This window comes from Wyeomyia smithii, chromosome 3 (assembly GCF_029784165.1).
Source record: "Wyeomyia smithii strain HCP4-BCI-WySm-NY-G18 chromosome 3, ASM2978416v1, whole genome shotgun sequence".
NCBI lineage: Eukaryota > Metazoa > Arthropoda > Insecta > Diptera > Culicidae > Wyeomyia > Wyeomyia smithii.
This window is the reverse complement of record NC_073696.1, coordinates 114,141,732-114,160,213: the sequence shown is the minus strand read 5'-3', so window position 1 is coordinate 114,160,213 and position 18,482 is coordinate 114,141,732. Positions and strand designations below refer to the sequence as shown.

The following is an 18,482-nucleotide window of genomic DNA, read 5'->3' as shown; positions in this document are numbered from 1 at the left end:
AAATTTATCATAGTTTTCGGGGCAGTAGGGGACATTTCAAAATTTTCCGTTGTTCTGCATTTATCGAGGGGAACCGTGGGGTAAGTACCCTTTCAGAGACACAGGCTAGATTGAAAACGGTAGTGAAACCTTGCTTGCGACATATCAAACTTTAAGTTTTGCAAACAAGTAAACAAACGGATGAAAGCGAACGCGCTAGATCTGGACAGGATCACTAACATGTCTGGACATGTTCAGTAATGCTGTGCAGTGTAACCTCTGTTGGACCGTGCTGTGTGTCTGCGATCGAATCACCGGTGGGTGTCATGCTTGCTCCGAGTTAAACTAGTTTCCAGTAAACCCGCCTCTTGCTGTAGTGACTGAATACAATGAAGACTAAATTTCTGCATGCTAGCTTTTATACGTGAATACTGGGAGTTATACTTCCGGCGAGCGTGTCGTTGAACACTCTAGAGAACAAAATAACAACAAATCGTTAACACAGTTAAATGGGTTGTATACTTTAGTATCGGCTGTGCTTGGAAAGAAACGTAGTGATTGGTTGATTAGTTCGATTTAGACCTGTCATTTGCTTTGATTGGTCAAAACATGCGTTTACCAAGCTACACGTTTTTCAATGGTTGTACAATAGTTTCAATAGTACAATAGTTAGCGTCACCTAATCATAATTTTCTGCATTTTGGTGGATGCACTGCTAATTTTCCAATCGGCTGCTAGAAGAATGATGTGAATCCGTGGTAACTTGCTAAATTTCAAGTATTTGAAAGTGGACAATTTCATTGCGCTCTCGATGTTTTCAGTTTTTTAATGTTCACCCCTATGTTGCCACAAGACGTAATACTACGTCAAAAATAAAACTCATTTTTTAAACAAAAAGTGTTTTTCAAAAATTACTTTCAAATTATGTGTTTCTGATAGAAAATTTAGTTGCCTAAAACTGTGGCACTCTTATGAATTAAATTTTTTTTTTAACATAAACTATTTCGCAAAAGTTGAGGCTGGAAAATTAGAGTTATTTCAATACCGAAAAAGGATGGCATATATTTTTTGTCAAAAGAACAAATACATCTAATTTAAGTATACTAAACGTTTTTTCTTTCTCTTTCCCACAAACACAGGATCAGTACCAGTTCTGCTACCGAGCCGCGCTCGAATATCTGGGTTCGTTTGATCATTACGCCAACTAAATCTAGGCAGAGGAAGCACAAAGCAAAAATTTAAAAGATAAAACAAAACCAGCCACAGGATGCAATATATGATAGCACATTGATACCTAAATCGTGAAAAGATGGAACAATCGCCAGTAGTTCAGAGACAATTGTAGTGTACGACATAAGTGAGAAAATCATTCCAGTAACGATGGAACATCAGGCATGCAATTCATTGCCCATCATCATCACATAAGCATACATTTCAAATATTAGAGCAACGTTCAATACTATTCAGTCCATAAGGAGAAAGTAGCATTTCGCTGGAAAAACCATGCATCATCAACAATAATAGTTCGCTGGATACGCAATCCGTTAGCGTAAGTTAATAAACGGATGAAATGGTGGTAATTCTAAATAAAGCTCTCTAGAGAAGACTTTTTTTACACAACGGTGACTGCACCGTCGATATCAATCATCATCATCAAGCACTGAGTGCAACTCAACTATCGAATGGTCATCTCATTCTACCGGCATCATCTATTTGGTCAATCAAAATTACTAGCATTAAAGAAACACACTCTTTTCGATCGCGATCTAATGTATTTTAAATTAAACTAGAGCAAAATTTGTCGTTAAACGATCCTAACAAAAACCAAACCAAACAACCATAGTTAGAATGAAATCTATAGCGAATCGATAAATGAATACCAGAGACGTAGAGTCAGGACTTTTAGATAAATTCTAACCGAACAAACATTGTAAACAATTTTTCAGGATATAAAGTTACTAATTACTTAACGAAAGTGGATAAGAACAGCAAAAAAAAAAACAGAAGGGACGGCCAAACTTTGAATTATTACGACAAAAAAAGCATCAGCTTTTGTATAAACCGGACGAACAGAAGAAAGCGCTTTACATTTAAGCTACTGTGCGTTATGGTGAAGATGTGTGCGTTAAGTTGATGGCAAGTCACCTATTTTTATAAGGAGCAACACGTCGCACGAAGTTAAGGACGCAACGGACGTATTGCATCGTTGCGTCTAGTGTTTCGTTCTATTGAAGCAGCAAAGTGAGTTAAAATTCATCAGACTGATATTGTAAATTGTAAAACACTAATTGTAGAAAGTTTGAAAGAGCAGTACTTCATAGGTATCGAAAAAATATGTATATGCTAATAAAGAAAAGAAAACCAGATATATTAGACAAGTTGACCTGTTTGAATGATGTGCAAAATATAATAGAACGAATCTCTGAAAGAAGCAGCTTGATTAAGATATATAGGTGAATTTAAATGCCGTAGAGCAACAGTAACAAACCATTAATATCACGACGTAGACTTGTAAACAGCTATATAGTTTAGGTTTATACTACACACGAAAGGTGGCTATACGTAAGCCAACAAAAAAGCGCACCAGAGCTGTGCATCACAATCAACCGTTTTACAGCATTCGTGTTTAGTTAAGTAGCCGTGCGACCGTTCCGTTGCTTTTTTGCTCTCCTTCGATTTAGGTTAACTTTGGACGTAATAAGTTATACTTAATCGCAACGTATAGTGCATCATATACTTGATACCATCGTAGAAACTTTTTCGTAAGCGTCATAGATCCAATTAGGCAGCATACAACCACAGGCCCTAGAAAATGTTAGCTAAGTGCATGTCCGTGAAAATTCATTGGTGGTAAAGCTACGTCCAGATATATATTGAAACAGTTTTACAAAAGCGTCTGAGTCGGAACATACAGGTTACTTTTTTTTTAACGTGTGATGATCTATAAACATTCATATCAGGCAAACACGCCGGACCGAAGCAAGATTAACTACAACGAGTACAATAGGTCTCTCCTAGGTTGAAGCACCACCGCTCAAAGTTGCTCTGCGACTGTATAAATTTTTCCTTTCACATTTTCATAGAAGATCCCTACGATGTTATGCTTATCTTTCTAATCCACACGCAACGTAAGGCAATAGATTTGAAATAGCAGAGGCGATCGCAAGGTGAATCTGTAGCAGCTTTTGGAAGTATTACGGCATCTTGCAAAGAGAGAAAAATAAAAATTTGTCAAATTCAACGCCATAGTGAAGCACCAATACAATAGTTGTTCAAATGCACGCCATGAAGCATTTAGTTCTATGCAACACCAATAAACGTGGTAAACTTGATTGTGTTAGTAATTTAATGCCCGCAAATGTGTCATCACTATATTGATTAATTAATAATCACCAAGCGATTAGTTTGTACTGGAAATGTGTAATATTAAGCAAGGGCAACAACCGAACTATATTCGATATGCACGTAGCAAACAATTAGTGGCAAGTAATATTAATCTTTAAGTATACTATATATTGAGTGGGATTTGAGTTGAAGACGTTAAAGACAGAGAAACTTTTTACCACAGTAATATACGTGAATGCTGATAAATATTTTAGGTTGTGTGTGCGCAGTAAAAATGCTTAGACTCGTTGAAAATGACCGCGCAAATTTTCTCTCACCACAATCTTCCTAACCCTGTCGCTCTCATCACTCGATTAAGTTATGTAAGTTGTAACTTTCTTCCCACAAACAGACACACACATACTATATTGTTAACTAGCGCAGCTATTAATCAACTAAACAGCAACATTACGAGGCCATAAAGATTTTTCAAACAGGACTGTTTTTTTCCTTATCTTAGACATTGTTTAGTAAGAGATTTTAATATTTGTACTTTTTAAACCCAATATTCCGTTGACGATCATACCGTTAATTCAAGTGGTATTAAGTTTTATCATTCCATCCGAGAAACGTGTTTCGTACTCATTTACTAGTAACGTTAAGACTCGGCAGACAGCTGTTCTCCTCAACAACCGAAAAGCGATCTTCCCTTCATTTGCATTCTCTTCGTACCGGGTATTCCCCTGTTTTACAAATCCTACCCACAGAACACACCTTAACGATGTTACTCGAACTGATTAGTTATATTGTGCACCTATATTCATTATGTTTCTAACATTTCACATTAGTTATTCGATTGTTTAGTCCGTTAACACAGACACAACAAAACCAACTATACTAGCAATGGAATTTCAATTCACATGTACAGATCTACTCAGCACGAGGCTCGCAGGAGAAAATAGTTACAGGATGAAGTTATAGAAACACCGAGAAAACAACCACAGAGGTGAAGTTTTTTTGCACTACACACAAACTTTATTTGTTGAAATATAAAGCGAAAAGAGAGAAGATGTTATTTTTTCGGACAAGCAAACACAATTACCTTTAATACTCTGCAGAGCAAAGTTAGGCGTAAAATATTTTTGTATGGATGCGACCGATTGGACTTTGTATAGGAAGAAATCATAAACTCAAACTCAAAAAAGCAAGAACGCAATCGTTAAGCGCAGAACAAAAGAAAAAACTCTGACTGGATAAACGAGAGAGAATAGCGATCTGAGTGTGGTATAGTTGAAGGAAGCGCGTCACTCAGTTGCATACTGTATAGCAAAACAAAAACTACAGAAAGTCTATCAATTTCACTTTTCTTTTGGGTAAAAATAGTGAAGGAGAACAATACAGAATAAAAATTGATTGATTGTCAAAAGTAATTAGGTGAAATAAACATTAAAAATAATTGAGCTTGGTTGCGTTTCCTTAATTCGTCTAGTTTAGTATTTCATTTCCGTTTTTATAACTGTATTCAAAAATATGCCATATATGAATATTATATAATATCATGGGCGCAACTACGGGGGGGCTTCAGCCCCCTCTAGAAAGTGTTTAGCCCCCCCTAGAATTTTCCAGAGAATGATTGTATTCAATATAAATACATTCCATACTACTTATCAGAGCATCAAAATCAACACAAATTGAGGTGTCGTCATTCATTGGCTAAGAACTAGTTTTGCACCCAGGATCGTTTCTCAAGCCTTGCTCTCTTACTCATCTTACCAGTCAGACAAGAGCTGTAGTAACTCGTGCTGTATCAAGAAGTTGTCGCCATTTTACTCGGTTTTGGGCTGTGTTTCACCAGTTCTTGCGCCCCTTACTTTCTGTTGCCGGTAGGGTTTGCTGAAGAGAAGTGATTTCACAGGGTTGTCATCCGGCATCCTTACGACGTGACCGGCCCACCGCAACCTATTGTCTTTCGCCAGGTGCGCAATGGGGTTCTCTCCAAGCAGCGCTTGTAGCTAATGGTTCATGCGCTGTCGCCGTTATCCGTCGTCCGTTTGTACTCCACCGTAGATAGTCCACAGCACCTTCCGTTCGAAAACACCAAGAGGACTACCGGTTATATCAGAGTTTTGTAGTTTTTTGTATTGAAGTAGTCATGTCCGATCAGCACTGTGATTGGTGCGTACGTATGTAATGTCTGTGAAGAACGGGCCGTCGGTGAGAACGTGGTCAATTGTTTTGCTGTACGTTGGTCGAGAAAAGAAGGGACTTTGGACTGCCAGCCCGTGGGAAACTGCGAAGTTGGTGCATAGCTGGCCGTTGTCGTTCGTCACGGTGTACAGGCTGTGCGGGCCGATCACCGACTTATATAAGTCTTTCCTTCTGTTCATGTCCCCAAAGACGATCTTGATGTTTCTCCAGCTGTGCGTAGAACGTTTCTTTTTGTGCATCAGGTCTTCCTTCGTGAGGGCAGTGCACATTGGGAATAGTGTAGTTGTAGAACCAGCCTTTTATTCTCAACAAACACAACCTGTCGCTGATTGCCTGCCACTTCATCACACGACTCTGCATCCTGCACAGTACTATAAAACCGCTACCAAGCTCATTGGTTGTGCCACCGCTTTGGTGGTACTGTGCCTTGCGGTCACAAATTCACCGTACCTTCTCTCCTTTCAGGCCAAGCTCCTGGAGCGCAACGATGTCGAAGTGGCGGGATTCTAGCTGATCCAGCGGAATCCAGTCGACATCCGGGGCGTTGAGCGATCTACTGTTACATGTACCGAGCTTCTAATCGTCGTCCTTATTTCGTCGGCTGGGTCATTGCCTATTGTTCCGGTTCGTTTTGAATTCTTGATTCTTCGTAGTATGTTTATTTTAGTATGCTGCCTTACTAGGGCTGCGATGCCTAGTCTCGCGACGGGGCTGCTGCCATAGGTGTAGCTGGCGAAACACCGCATTTCATAGTTCAGCCGTTCGGTCCGGATCAGTCGCTGTTTGAGCCGCCCCTAGCCTGTGGGGTTCAGACAAGCTGCTCTCTAAGGAGAACAACTACCCCTTTCCTGTCAGCATACGACCAAGTTCCCACCGGTTCACCGGTTTTCTCTTGGTTGCTCGTATCACAGTCGGTAACACGTGGAGGTAGGAATAGGGCATTATGCCTTGAACCACACTGGGGTCTATTTTATTCCAGTTAGTACGGGTGTGCTGTTAAAAAGCACTGCCCAGCCATTTACCAAACCTGGCTCTCCTCAATATCAAATCAGTGTTGCTGAAAGAGTTTGGCGTTGACGCTGTGTTCAAAATATTCAGTACATCTTCGGAGATTCTATCCCGAAGTGATTTTTTCTGCTGTTACGACACTATTTTAAGCGTTATTAAATAAGCATATTAAAACTCTTTTTTCCGTTTTTTTTTTTAAATTTCATACATGAAAACTAGCCCCCCCTAGAAATTTTTCTTATTTGCGCCCATGTATAATATTACTCACAATATTAATCTGTTTGAGAATCAAACAAACACATGCTCTGTAGAAATCTTGACATTGCCTTGCATTGCTTTTTATATATGTACTAGCGAGAACATATTCCACAGAGCGTCCAAAAAGCGGCCACAGTTTAGATAACTTCAAATGAGAACCCTATCATTCTTCTTTATCGGAAAATGCTGTTCGTAGAAAGTTTTTTTTTTTGACGTAGAACACGTCTTACAGGATACAATTAAAAACAATACACTAAGGTCGCTTTTTACACGTTTTTTTTACGCGGGTTTCTTTTTACGCGGCTTTTTTACGCGAATTCCGGAGTTTACGCGGTTTTTTTACGCAGATTCCGGAATTTACGCGTTTTTTTTACGCGGATTCCGGAATTTACGCGGTTTTTTATGCGGATTCCGGAATTTACGCGGTTTTTTACGCGGATTGCGGAATTGACGCGGTTTTTTTTAAACGGCATGTATCCCCCGCGTAAAAATCGACTTTAGTGTACAATTAAACAGTTATTAGGCCTTGCTCAACGCAAATTTTGACCTCTGGTTGATCGCTCAATGCTTGCTTTCCCTAACACGGTCGACAGAATATTATACCTAGTCAACCGGGACTCTATCAACTTTTATGCTCATCTCTGGGCAACTTGATACAAAAGATAGTCTTAAAACGATTCAACTTCATACTTGTTCTTGGATATAGCAGCGAGTGAAACCGCATGGATAAGTTTCCTCGAGTACTTAACAAAAAAGGTAAGTCTTCTGAACAGGAAGAGATGGCTGACAAGTCACGGCACAAGAGATTTCGTACTCCCACTTGAGTTTACTCTAGCAGAGTTAATTCTAAAGGCTTTTGAATCTCGATCTATCTGGTGCTGTGTCATGCCTAAATTTTTGTAGAAATTGTGCTTCTCTCTATATCCTGGCTTATGTCGTTCCTTCATGAATGAGCTGGCTTCCTTTAGGATTCCGTTGTTTTCACTTCTAATTATGTGCCCAAAAATCCAGCCTGGCAGTACGTATTTTATTGTTGATTGTTTCATTTGTCTGGCCAACGTGGAACTATGTTTGGATTGGGCTACTGCATGCTTCCTCCGTGGTCTGTATCTCCTGATCCTGATTTTTCTGGTGGATCTTTTTCTTCCTTTACATTCAAGTAGAAGCATATTGTTCTCCAATCTTCTCAATGTGTTTTTATTCTATCTGAGAATGGTTCCATCCCACAAGTAACCACCGATGTAACTGAATAATGGTGGAGACGGATGTTCATTGTCCGACTTAGCTAATGCTTTCATTAAAAAGGCGCAGAGGTGATAGAAGGTTTTATAAGCTTTGTTGATCCGTTCCGCTGTCAGAGTGGATCTGTCGAACTGCTTGTCAAAGTACTTAAGTATTGAGAACACAGGCAGTTCGTGTTTACCGAATTTGTGAGTGGTTTCAGGGGCTATAGAGACTGAATTGTAAGTAATGTGAATTGTTTTGACGTTGGACTAACGTCTATATCGAAGTTAGGCACCTGAATTTGATAATCTAGTCAGAACCGATCAGAAATTCTTTTACGGTTGAATTTATGTAACAAAAATAACCTATTGTTCGAGATACACTATTGAAAAATTGATAAATCACATCGATTGTCTAAATCATACCGAGCAACCAATCACCACCTCTCTTCACAAGCACAGTCGACACTAACGGATACAACCGATCTGACTTTGTAAACAGTCTCACAGCTTTCAACCAATAACGAGCTCGCTTTCGGTAGCTGCAACAGGTGTTTCAACACCGTTTTAAAATGCTTCTTTTATCATTACCACTGAACAGATTCTAAACACCAATGGCTTGATTGATAGGGGAAATATTGCGCAAGATTGACATATAATAATTTAAATATGTTTTCGATACTAAACTAGTTAAAAGTTGTGTTAAAAGTCGTGCACATTCAACCAATCACAAGCTCGCTTCTTGTTTGCTCGCGGATGGATTTTTGCTTTGGGCTATATAATAGCCTGTGTCGTCTCATAGCAGTCATCAGTTGACAAGTGAAAGGCCACCAGGCCGGTCTTGTATAATCAGCAGCGGTGGCTGATTCCAGCGGCCAAACTGAGCTGCAGCAGAACCAGAGCGGTGGTATCAGGCAGCAGCGGCGGAGGTAGTGGGAAGCTGCATTTCTTCATTCAGTTCGGTTCTCCTTCGATCTGAGTTGGGTGAAAACAGCCAGAAACTGCACGAGCCAGCACCGCCACTAGGAAAGCTACTGCCATTTAGTGTGTGTGCAGTGTGCACATATAGCGTATGTGCATCTGTATTGCTATGACATTTGCGATGATAGGGATGGCGCTGTTGCGTGTGTATGGCTAGCTATAGCATGTGTAAGACACTAGCATGTGTAGCATATTATGGCTATTGCGTGTATATCTTCAGCGTGTGTACGGATAGTTATAGCTTGTGTGTGGATAGCTGCTGCGTGTGTAATGATTAGTTATAGCGTATGTATGGATAGTAATAGCACATGGTTGGATAGCCTATGCGTGTGTATAGATAGTTGTATCGAATGTATGGAAAGGAATAGCGTGTGTATGGATAGCTATAGCTACAGCGTGTGTATGAATAGTTTTAACGCGTGTTTAGATAGTTATAGCATGTGTGTGAATAACTATAGCGGGAGTTTATCGAAGATTATTATTGTCATTGAAAATATTAAAACGTCTTAACGAACTTAGTTGTGAATTTGATTTTACAGCAGCGATTTTAACTTTTTCAGCCAGTCTTTATTCATCGAGGAAAAATTACTACCTATGAATGATCAACACTTATTTACTAGAAATTTGATTTAGATCAAAACGGGTTCTTTTGAGTATCATAAATTATTGGTAAAAAGAGTTGCAAGTTTTCTCAATGTGCATTCATTAAATTTTCGTTTTTGTTTCTCGGTGCGCGGTTTTGATTTTGTTTCTCGCACACAGAGAAAGAAACAAACTTGTCGCTATCGTGAAAAATAACAAAACAATTAGAAATGCTCTAAATCACAACTGAAGAAGTTAAGATATTTTCCTGTCACTCGCCCAAACCTTGATAACAACTACCGAAAAACGTGTGATTGAGCTCTTGCTATATTGAGTTATTGAACCAAACGTTTTTTTTTTCAAATACATGAAGTTATATGCTGGGCTGGAAATAACCTAGCATGAGTTTTATCGATTAAATGTCAAACAATTTTCAAATTTAAAATTTTCGGTTGAATCGTTCTGGGCTCCAATTTCAGATAGTTTCGTAAAGTTTGCTTTTTGCTTAGATAGGAAAATTTTACCAATTCGCTCAATTAAATGATTGTCTTGGTAGTGCAGCAAACAAAGGGTTGATTCGAATATGTATGAAATGACAGCGATTAAATAAAAGATATCCATTCTTTTAGTATATATTATTATTTATAACGTTTTAACGTCTCAGCATCCAGAAATGCACTGTTAGATAAAATTGCAGCAAATACTAGAGTTGCAATTCTCTCTATTATTTGTTTTAATGGAATATAAGAATACCGTAGTCCAACGTCATGCGGTCGTGTCTTGAATACCACCCTCCTCCTTTTTTTTATGTATATTTCGAAGCTAACGGAAGCTAATTGTAGGATCAATAGATCCAAAAATTTTGACAGAGAACAAGTATGTCATCCACATACCCTAGCAAGTAGAAAAGGCGATTTCTTTCTCCCTGTTCGAGATAGAGTTCTGGTCAAAGCTCTCGCATAACACCTGATGGAGCATAACAATAAACAGTTCTGGACTAAGAGGGTGCTCCTGTTTGATTCCTCTCGTTTTTTGCCATTATCATTCTACGTTGGCCAAACCATTATTGTACGATGTGGTTTCGAAAAGACAAGCTTCTGAGATCCTATTGATGAGTGCATGAGAGACACCCATATCTAAAAAAAAGGTGCGGCTATACTTTCATCGAATCTGTTGAATGCCTGTTTGATGTTCACATACACTACAATTGTGTAGCAACCTTTCCCAAATTTTTCGTCCAGAATGCGACGGCGGAAAGCCATTTGATAGCTTGCCATAGGCTTCATTTGGTTTCTCATCCTGTTAATTTATTTAATAGAACTTAAGCATATATATTGTATGCTGTTGAACATAGCGTTATGCATCTGCTTTTATCTACGTTTTTTCCTGTTGCTACTTTTGGGATTGGAACCTGCACGGTGTGCGTATTACATTATCTCTGTAAGCTAATTTAACCATCCAGCCTTTAGTAGTTCGTTGTTTATATTGTCGACCCCAGGTGCACTTTTATTTCGTATTTTCCTAATAATTTCTTTCTATGTTGGTTCGGGACCAGCGTTTCTGCCATTGCTTTCAGGAATGAGAGAAGGTGGCCTTTTTTGTATAACTTATTTTATTTATTTGGCATTCCGTCATGACATAGCCTGATAAACAAAGTTTCTCCAATTCACTCGATTATTGGCTGCTGCTCTCCAATCTCTGGGACACCGTGTACTCTCCGCCAGATCTCGCTCCACCTGATCTACCCATCTTGCTCGCTGCGCCCCTGGTCGTCTTCTTCCTGCCGGATTCGAAGCAAACACCATCTTCGCAGGGTATTTTTCCGGCATTCTTGCATCCGTCCAGCTTTGGCCACCTTTTTAATACTGGGTTCGTCGTAGAGTTGCGCGAGCTCATGGTTCAACATTCGCCTCCATATTCCGTTCTCCTGCACGCCGCCGGAGATCGTCCTGAGTACCCGTCGTTCGAAAACTCCGTGCACTCGCAGGACCTCCTCGAGCATTATCCACGTTTCATGCCCGTAGAGAACAACCGGTCTCATGTGCGTTTTGTACAGGTTACACTTCGTACGGGGGCTTAGTCTGTTCGACCGCAATTTCTTGTGGAGCCCATAGTAACTCGACTTCCGCTGATAATACGCCTTATCTGCAACCCAATCCTCGCAGCTTCGCGTTTTAGTCTGCCGCAGTTGTTCTGCCGACAATGTCCATGTCATCAGCAAAGCAAACGAATTGACTGGATTTGTTGAAAATCGTACCCCACGTGTTGATGTCCGCACGATTCATTAACCCTGTAGCGCAATATTGGATAGCAGGCAGAAGAGACCATCACCCTGCCGAAGCCCCGAGCCGACCCGACAATCCACCCGAAATCCGCACACAGCACTGCGTCCCGTCCACCGTAGCCATTATTAGTCTAATCTGCTTCCCCGGAATACCGTTTTCGTCCATGATCTTCCGTAGCTCTTTTCGGTCGATAGTGTCATACAAAGCTTTGAAGTCGATGAATAGGTGGTGCGTGGGGGTTCTGTATTCACGGCCGTATGGTGAAGATTTGGTCCGTCGTATACCGTCTGATAACTTCGGCATTCAGGACGGTGATCGCACGATAGTTCCCACAGTCCAATTTGTCGCCTTTCTTATAGATGGGAGAGATCACCCCATCCTTCCACTCCTCCGGTAGCTGTTCTGTATCCCAAAATTCTTGCAATCAGCCGGTGCAAACAAATGGCCAGCTTTTCCGGGCCCATCTTTGGGTGCTCCGCTCCGAGGCCATGCTTGCCAGCCAATTTATTGTTTTTTAGCTACTTGATGGCATCCTTAACTTCGCCTATCGTTGGGGCTGGCACGTCTTCTACATTTGTCGCACCAGCGGAATCACTTTCTCCGCCTGGGCGCCATTCAGGTGTTCGTCGAAGTGCTGCTTCCACCTTTCGGTCACCTCACGATAGTCCGACAGAATACTACCATCAGCTTCGAGCGAATGCGCGTAGTTTTCGGCGACGTTGGGCTGCTTCAGTCGCACGAGATCTAACCGAGACGGGCGTCGGCACCAAATGTTGTTAACAAGGGAGAGTTTTGAGCGCGACTTAACCATCACCAGGTAGTGGTCCGAGTCGATGTTAGCGCTCCTATAGGATCTGTCGTCGATGATGTCTGAGAAGTGCCGACAGTCAATCAGAACGTGGTTGATCTGTGTTTTTGTCTGATTTGGTGACCTCCAGGTGTACTTTTGTAGGAGGTTGTGCTGGAAGCACGGCCATGTTCTTGGAGGCGGCAAAGTCGATGAATCTTAGGCCCATTTCGCTGGTCACCTGGTGCGCGCTGAACCTTTCAATCACCGGTTTGTATTCCTCCTCCCGGCCGACCTAAGCGTTGAAATCCCCGATGACGATCTTGATATCATGTTTTGGGCAGTGGTCGTACTCACGCTCCAACTGCGCGTAGAATTCATCCTTGTCTTCTTTGGTATTTCCGAGGTGAGGGCTGTGCACGTTTATGATGCTGATGTTGAAGAAACGGCCCTTGATTCTCAACCTGCACATGCGAGGGCTGATTGGCCACCACCCAATCACTCGTTTCCGCATCTCGCCCATCACTCTAAAAGCTGTCCCCAGCTCATGTGTGTTGTCGCAGCCCTGGTAGATGGCATGACCATCCCGGAACGTACGTACCATTGAGCTCTTCCAGTACACCTTCTGCAGCGCTACGACGTCGAAACTGCGGGATTTCAATACTTCGGAGAGCACTCGAGTGCACCCTTGGAAATTGAGAGATCGGCAGTTCCACGTCCCGAGTTTCCAATCGTTAGTCCGTTTTCGTCGCATGGATCTGTGCCGATTGTTCCAGTCCGACTTTCGTTGTTCCTCGTTCATTACTCATGAGTGTTTTACGGTGGCGGATTGTAAGGCCTGCACACCAACCCCCTGTCTCGCCGGAGGACCATCGTACACAACACCGTTTAGAGTCCCACGTTGGCACGATGACGGTATTCGGCCGCCCCTAACCTGGAGTAGTCCTGTGCGCCGTTACGCCGCGCCGCGGCCGCCGATACTTTTACGCACGCCGCCGCCGCCGATGATTTTGAGTCGGCGCGCCGCCGAGGAAATTTTTATCGCGCCGATAGTCTTTTTTTTGCTGGTTGTTAAATTGTTTGTCTACTTAAACCATTCTTATTTCTTTTTTTGACATCCTGTCAAGCCGGATGAACATATTTTCATTTATTTATGTTGAAATAAAAAAACCGAACATGAGAGTGTACACATTATACGCAATATTTTGGAAGTGGTAATTAGTGTCACGCCGGTACACGCCGCCGCCGTCGAAAAATACCAACGGCGTCACGCCGGCGCGCCAGACCGCCTGAGGTAAATTTTTTTCTACACCGCCGCCGCCGATGATATGGTCGGCGCACAGGTCTAACCTGGAGTACAGACACCGTTTTAAGCCGCTCCTAACATGGAGGTCAGAACCCTCCTTCTTCATACAACCAAGTTCCCATCGGGGTTGGTTATCCGATCTTTCCTTGGTTGCTCGTATCCCAGCTGGCACCGCATTCAGGTCGGGATAGAAGTGGCTGGATAAGAGGCTAAGGACCACATGTGGGGTCTATTTTATTCCAGTAGGCGCACTTGGCCCCGATGGTACGCATTATCCAGCCGTTCAGCCAGCTCGTTTTGTATATCTATGAATCCTTTTTTCTTGTTTTCACACTGGTGTTTGTGGTATTTTGTGAATTTGAACGTTTTTGCCATGCGTGCTGTTGGATCTTTTTTTCCTATATTTTTTTCGAAATTTCTGGTTCCCTTCAGAAAAGCGTGTCTGATGCGCCTTTATTTTTTCTAAGCAAGCTGTTCTTGCTGCCATTCTTTGATCTTTTGCCAGTACACAGTAGTCTTTGATGAAAGCATTTTTGTGAGCCTGTTGTCTTCGTGGAGTTGGCGGGGAGTTTGCTGATTGTAGGACTGATGTGGCAGCATTTGTTATCGTTTTTTCAAACTGCTACATGTTTTATTTATGTCGTTGGTATCAGCGTTTCAATATGTGCAATTCCACAATAAACGGGCAACCAATTTAATCGACCAATTGTGATTTGACTGAAACTTTGCATAGAACTTGTTATGAGCAAAAAATTCCAATTGCACAATTGGTATAATTTTCGACTCATTTTAAAAAAGCTGGTAAGGTAAAGGGTGTACGAAATCAAATTGCATCATTTTCAAATGGCTGTAACTTTTTACTCATTGGATATTTTCTATTGAACGATTGGGTAAAATTTGTTCAATGTGTATTTTTGAGACTGTGTAAGTTGCACTCAGCTGCTAGTGCAATCGTTACGAAGATGGAGTCGGAAGAACAGAAGAGGCGTAAAGGAATTTTGAACACATGCCTCGAAAATCCAAATCTTTTTCTTAGTGCAATCACACGGAAGCTGTGAATTATTCAATCCACGGTACAACTAGCGTTTGACCATCAACAGGAAAGAAGAAAGTGGCCCAAATGGAGCTCCGTATAGTGTAGAGGATCACAAACGGGTAGTTCGAGCTTTTAAACCAATCCGAAAAGTTCAATTCAGAGATGTGCGAAAAAACGTGGAGGACTACACAAGTACAAAGTTCAGAAGGCGCCGAAACGCAATGAACGGCAGAATACGGTGGCGAAAACACGTGCACCGAAGCTCTACACCCAGATGTTTACGAAACCATATTGCCTCGTTATGGATGACGAGATATATGCAAAAGCAGACTTCCGGGGCTCCCCTACTTCACCGCTTATCATAAATTCGAAGTTCCTGACGACGTTAAAAAGCAGAAGGTGTCAAAGTCTGCCAAAAAGTACATAATTTGACAAGCAATTTGCTCTGGTGGTAAGCGCAGCACCGCATTTGAGACAAACGGGACAGTCGTATACTTCATACTTGAAGAAATGCCTTCAAAAGCGTTTACTTCCATTTCCGACTTAGCCTCGTGTCATTACTCAAAAGATGTTCTGGAGTGGTACGAGACTAAGGAAGTCAATTTCGTACCGAAGCTTCTCAATATCCCGAACGCACCTGAACTGCGGCCAATTGAGCAGTACTGGGCATCATGAAGCAGGCACTTCGGAAACATCATAAGGAAGTAAAATCGGAGGAACACATGAAAAAAAATGGATTTCCAAATAAAACAGTGGGTCCAAGCGTTGTGAAAGACCTTATGAGCAGTGGTAAGAGGAAAGTTCGTGCATTTGCGGATATGGGGACAAAATTGAATAAAACGAACAGTGAAAAAACTGAATAACATGTTTTATTTCACTACCTGAAAGTTAGAAGAAGCTTGGTTGGAAAATGAAATTTACCAAATCTTTTTTATGATGCAATTTGCCAAAACAGTTTCTTTGATCGGTGTAACGTCTTCGGCAAAGTTATAGATAATAATTTTATCTTTCAAAAAAATATACACTCTAAAAGAAAATATTTATTTAAAAAAAAAAAGGCAATTTCATAGTTCACTGTAATCAATAGTGATAAAAACCAGTGGTAACTGACGGGGTATCCAGGTATCCATAAATTAAAATTCTTGTAACGTTGATAATTTTCTTCCGATTTTAATAGCACCAAAAGATTTAGTATCTTCTTAACGTCGGCATCAGTGTCAACGGTTCTCCGGAGGAATTTTCTCATTGCCGGATTCCATCGGGGTTTTTAGTGGCCATAGAAACAATTCAATAATACAATGTCACATACCATCCAATATGGGTATTTTCAGAACAGGGATGATGTACAGACAGGCCCGGATTTGAGGGAGGGGGCAAAGGGGGCCAATGCCCCGGGCCTCCCGATTTGAGGGGCCCCCTAGTCCTGGGGCGACTTTTTTGTGTTCGTCACCTTCTAGAACGTTACCTCTAAATGTTTTAAGAAAAGAGGGCCTCACAAACAAATTTGCCCAGGGCCCCCCAGCGCCTAAATCCGGTCCTGCGTACAGAGACCGAAAAACGATTCCCGAGGCCATTTTGGATTCCAAAATGGCGACTTTCGGTAGAAGCCATTTTGAAATTCCCAAAAAACAGCAAAAATTGACCAAAAACCAGCTAATATGACTAGTTTTGAATCGAGATGATTTCCAAAGATCTTCGAAAACAACAATATAAATCATTTTTAATTCCAAACTGGCGACTCTCTGTTCTGAAAGAGAGCCAACTTTGGCCGAATATCATCGAATATGGGTATTTTCGGAGTCGGGATGATACCAAAGAAACCGGAGATCAACTCCGCTAATAGCGGTCTCGATCAATTAGATTAGTTGAGAGAATTCGTTATCGATATTGTTTTTGGCACATTTTGCATGTTGTAGGATAACAGTTCGAGAAAATTTTCAGCTCGAAAAGATCCTCGACCTGATCGGGAATCGAACCCGATATCACAACCGTGCAGGAGAGCTAGCCGATTGACCAGACGAACCGAAAGTCATCACCGTGAATTTCAAAATGGCGTGTGAAAATGAGTTTAGGTCTCTGGGCTTTTTTTTCCTCACATATTCTTTGGGCATTATCCCAATTCCGAAGATGTGATTATTCGTGCCTTTTGTAATCTTTTCCAGAAACCGGAAGTCGTCATTTTGATATTTAAAATGGTCGCCAGGATCATTTTCAGGTCTCTGTACATCATCCCAATTCCGAAACTACTCATATGAGGTATTGGTAAATTTTGGCTGTTTTTCAGAAACCGGAAGTCACGATCTTGAATTTAAAAATGGCGTCTGGAGTTGATTTCCGGTTTCTGGGTATCATTCCGATTCCGGAAATACCCATTTTGGATGGTATTTAATCATTTTTAGTTCTCTTCTATGAACCGGAAGTCGTCATTTTGAATTTCAAAATGGCGTCTGGAGTAATGTTCAGGTGTCTGGACATTATCCTGATTCTGGAAGTACACATTTGAGGTGGTATTTGGACAATTTTGACTGTTTTCCGGAAACCGGAAGTCACCATTTTAAATTTCAAAATGGCGTCTGGAGTTGACTACCGCTCTCTGGGCATCATTCTGATTCCGGAAATACCCATATTAGATAGTATTCAGCTAATTTTGGTTTCATTTCAGAAACAGGAAGCCGCCATTTTGATATTCAAAATGGCTACTAGGGTCGTTTTCATTCTGGACATCATCCCGACTTCGAAAGTACTCATATGAGGTATTAATTGTAATTGAACCAATAATATTGTCAAATATTCATAAAATTATAAATCATCAAATATTATAAAGTTTCAGAACATATCCCCAAAAAACCGGATTCCCGTCAATGAGAAAATTCTTCCGGAGCACCGTTGATACTGATTTATTTATCTCACACTTGGTTTGTGTTTTTAACAATATAAAACTTTCGTAACAACTTTCTAGAAAAAAGTTTTTCTTTAGAATATTGCTACCGAACTCTTGATCCAATTTCCCCCTGAAATTCGGTTTCTGAACCATTGTTCATTGTAAAATCCAAAAGCTAAGATGTGACGCAACGTTATCGCCAATGATGAAACGCTTTTGGTGTTTACATGGTCCGTTGAAGTATAGCAGTGCTATCGTGAAGAACCAGTCTTTGACTACACAGCATCTTCAATTGTCCGCTGCCGCAAACATAACAGAAAATAAAGAACTAGAATGGTTTATTTCTGACGTCAATGTGGCGTACGGTTCAATGAAATGCAATTAGCTTGCTGGTAACTAGTTCATTTTTGGTGAGAGCCCAAAATAATCGTTAAAAACAACCATCGAGTAAACTATTAGGAAAAAACCCAATGTAGTCACGAAATTATTTCCAATTATATATTCAGCAATACTTTTTGTAAGGTGGAATAACTACGTGGACAGTTTTCAATTACCGGCTAGTAACTAACTGACGGCATTGAAAGCCAGAACCGTTCCATGCTACCACTTTCGGAATTTACGCGT

At 41.1% G+C, this 18,482-nt stretch overlaps 1 protein-coding gene across 6 annotated transcripts in view; it reads left to right on the top strand.

The window, feature by feature from the left end:
* The window catches only part of LOC129731234 (tyrosine-protein phosphatase Lar), a 279,571-nt gene extending 274,807 nt beyond the window's left edge, over positions 1 to 4,764 (top strand). For all 6 annotated transcript variants that reach the window (XM_055691068.1, XM_055691070.1, XM_055691072.1 and 3 more), the window contains one exon: positions 1,119 to 4,764. In XM_055691068.1, the coding sequence (XP_055547043.1) occupies positions 1,119 to 1,187 (69 nt within the window). In that variant the 3' untranslated portion in view covers positions 1,188 to 4,764. The remainder of the gene's footprint in view (positions 1 to 1,118) is intronic.
* The last annotated feature ends 13,718 nt before the right edge of the window (positions 4,765 to 18,482 follow it).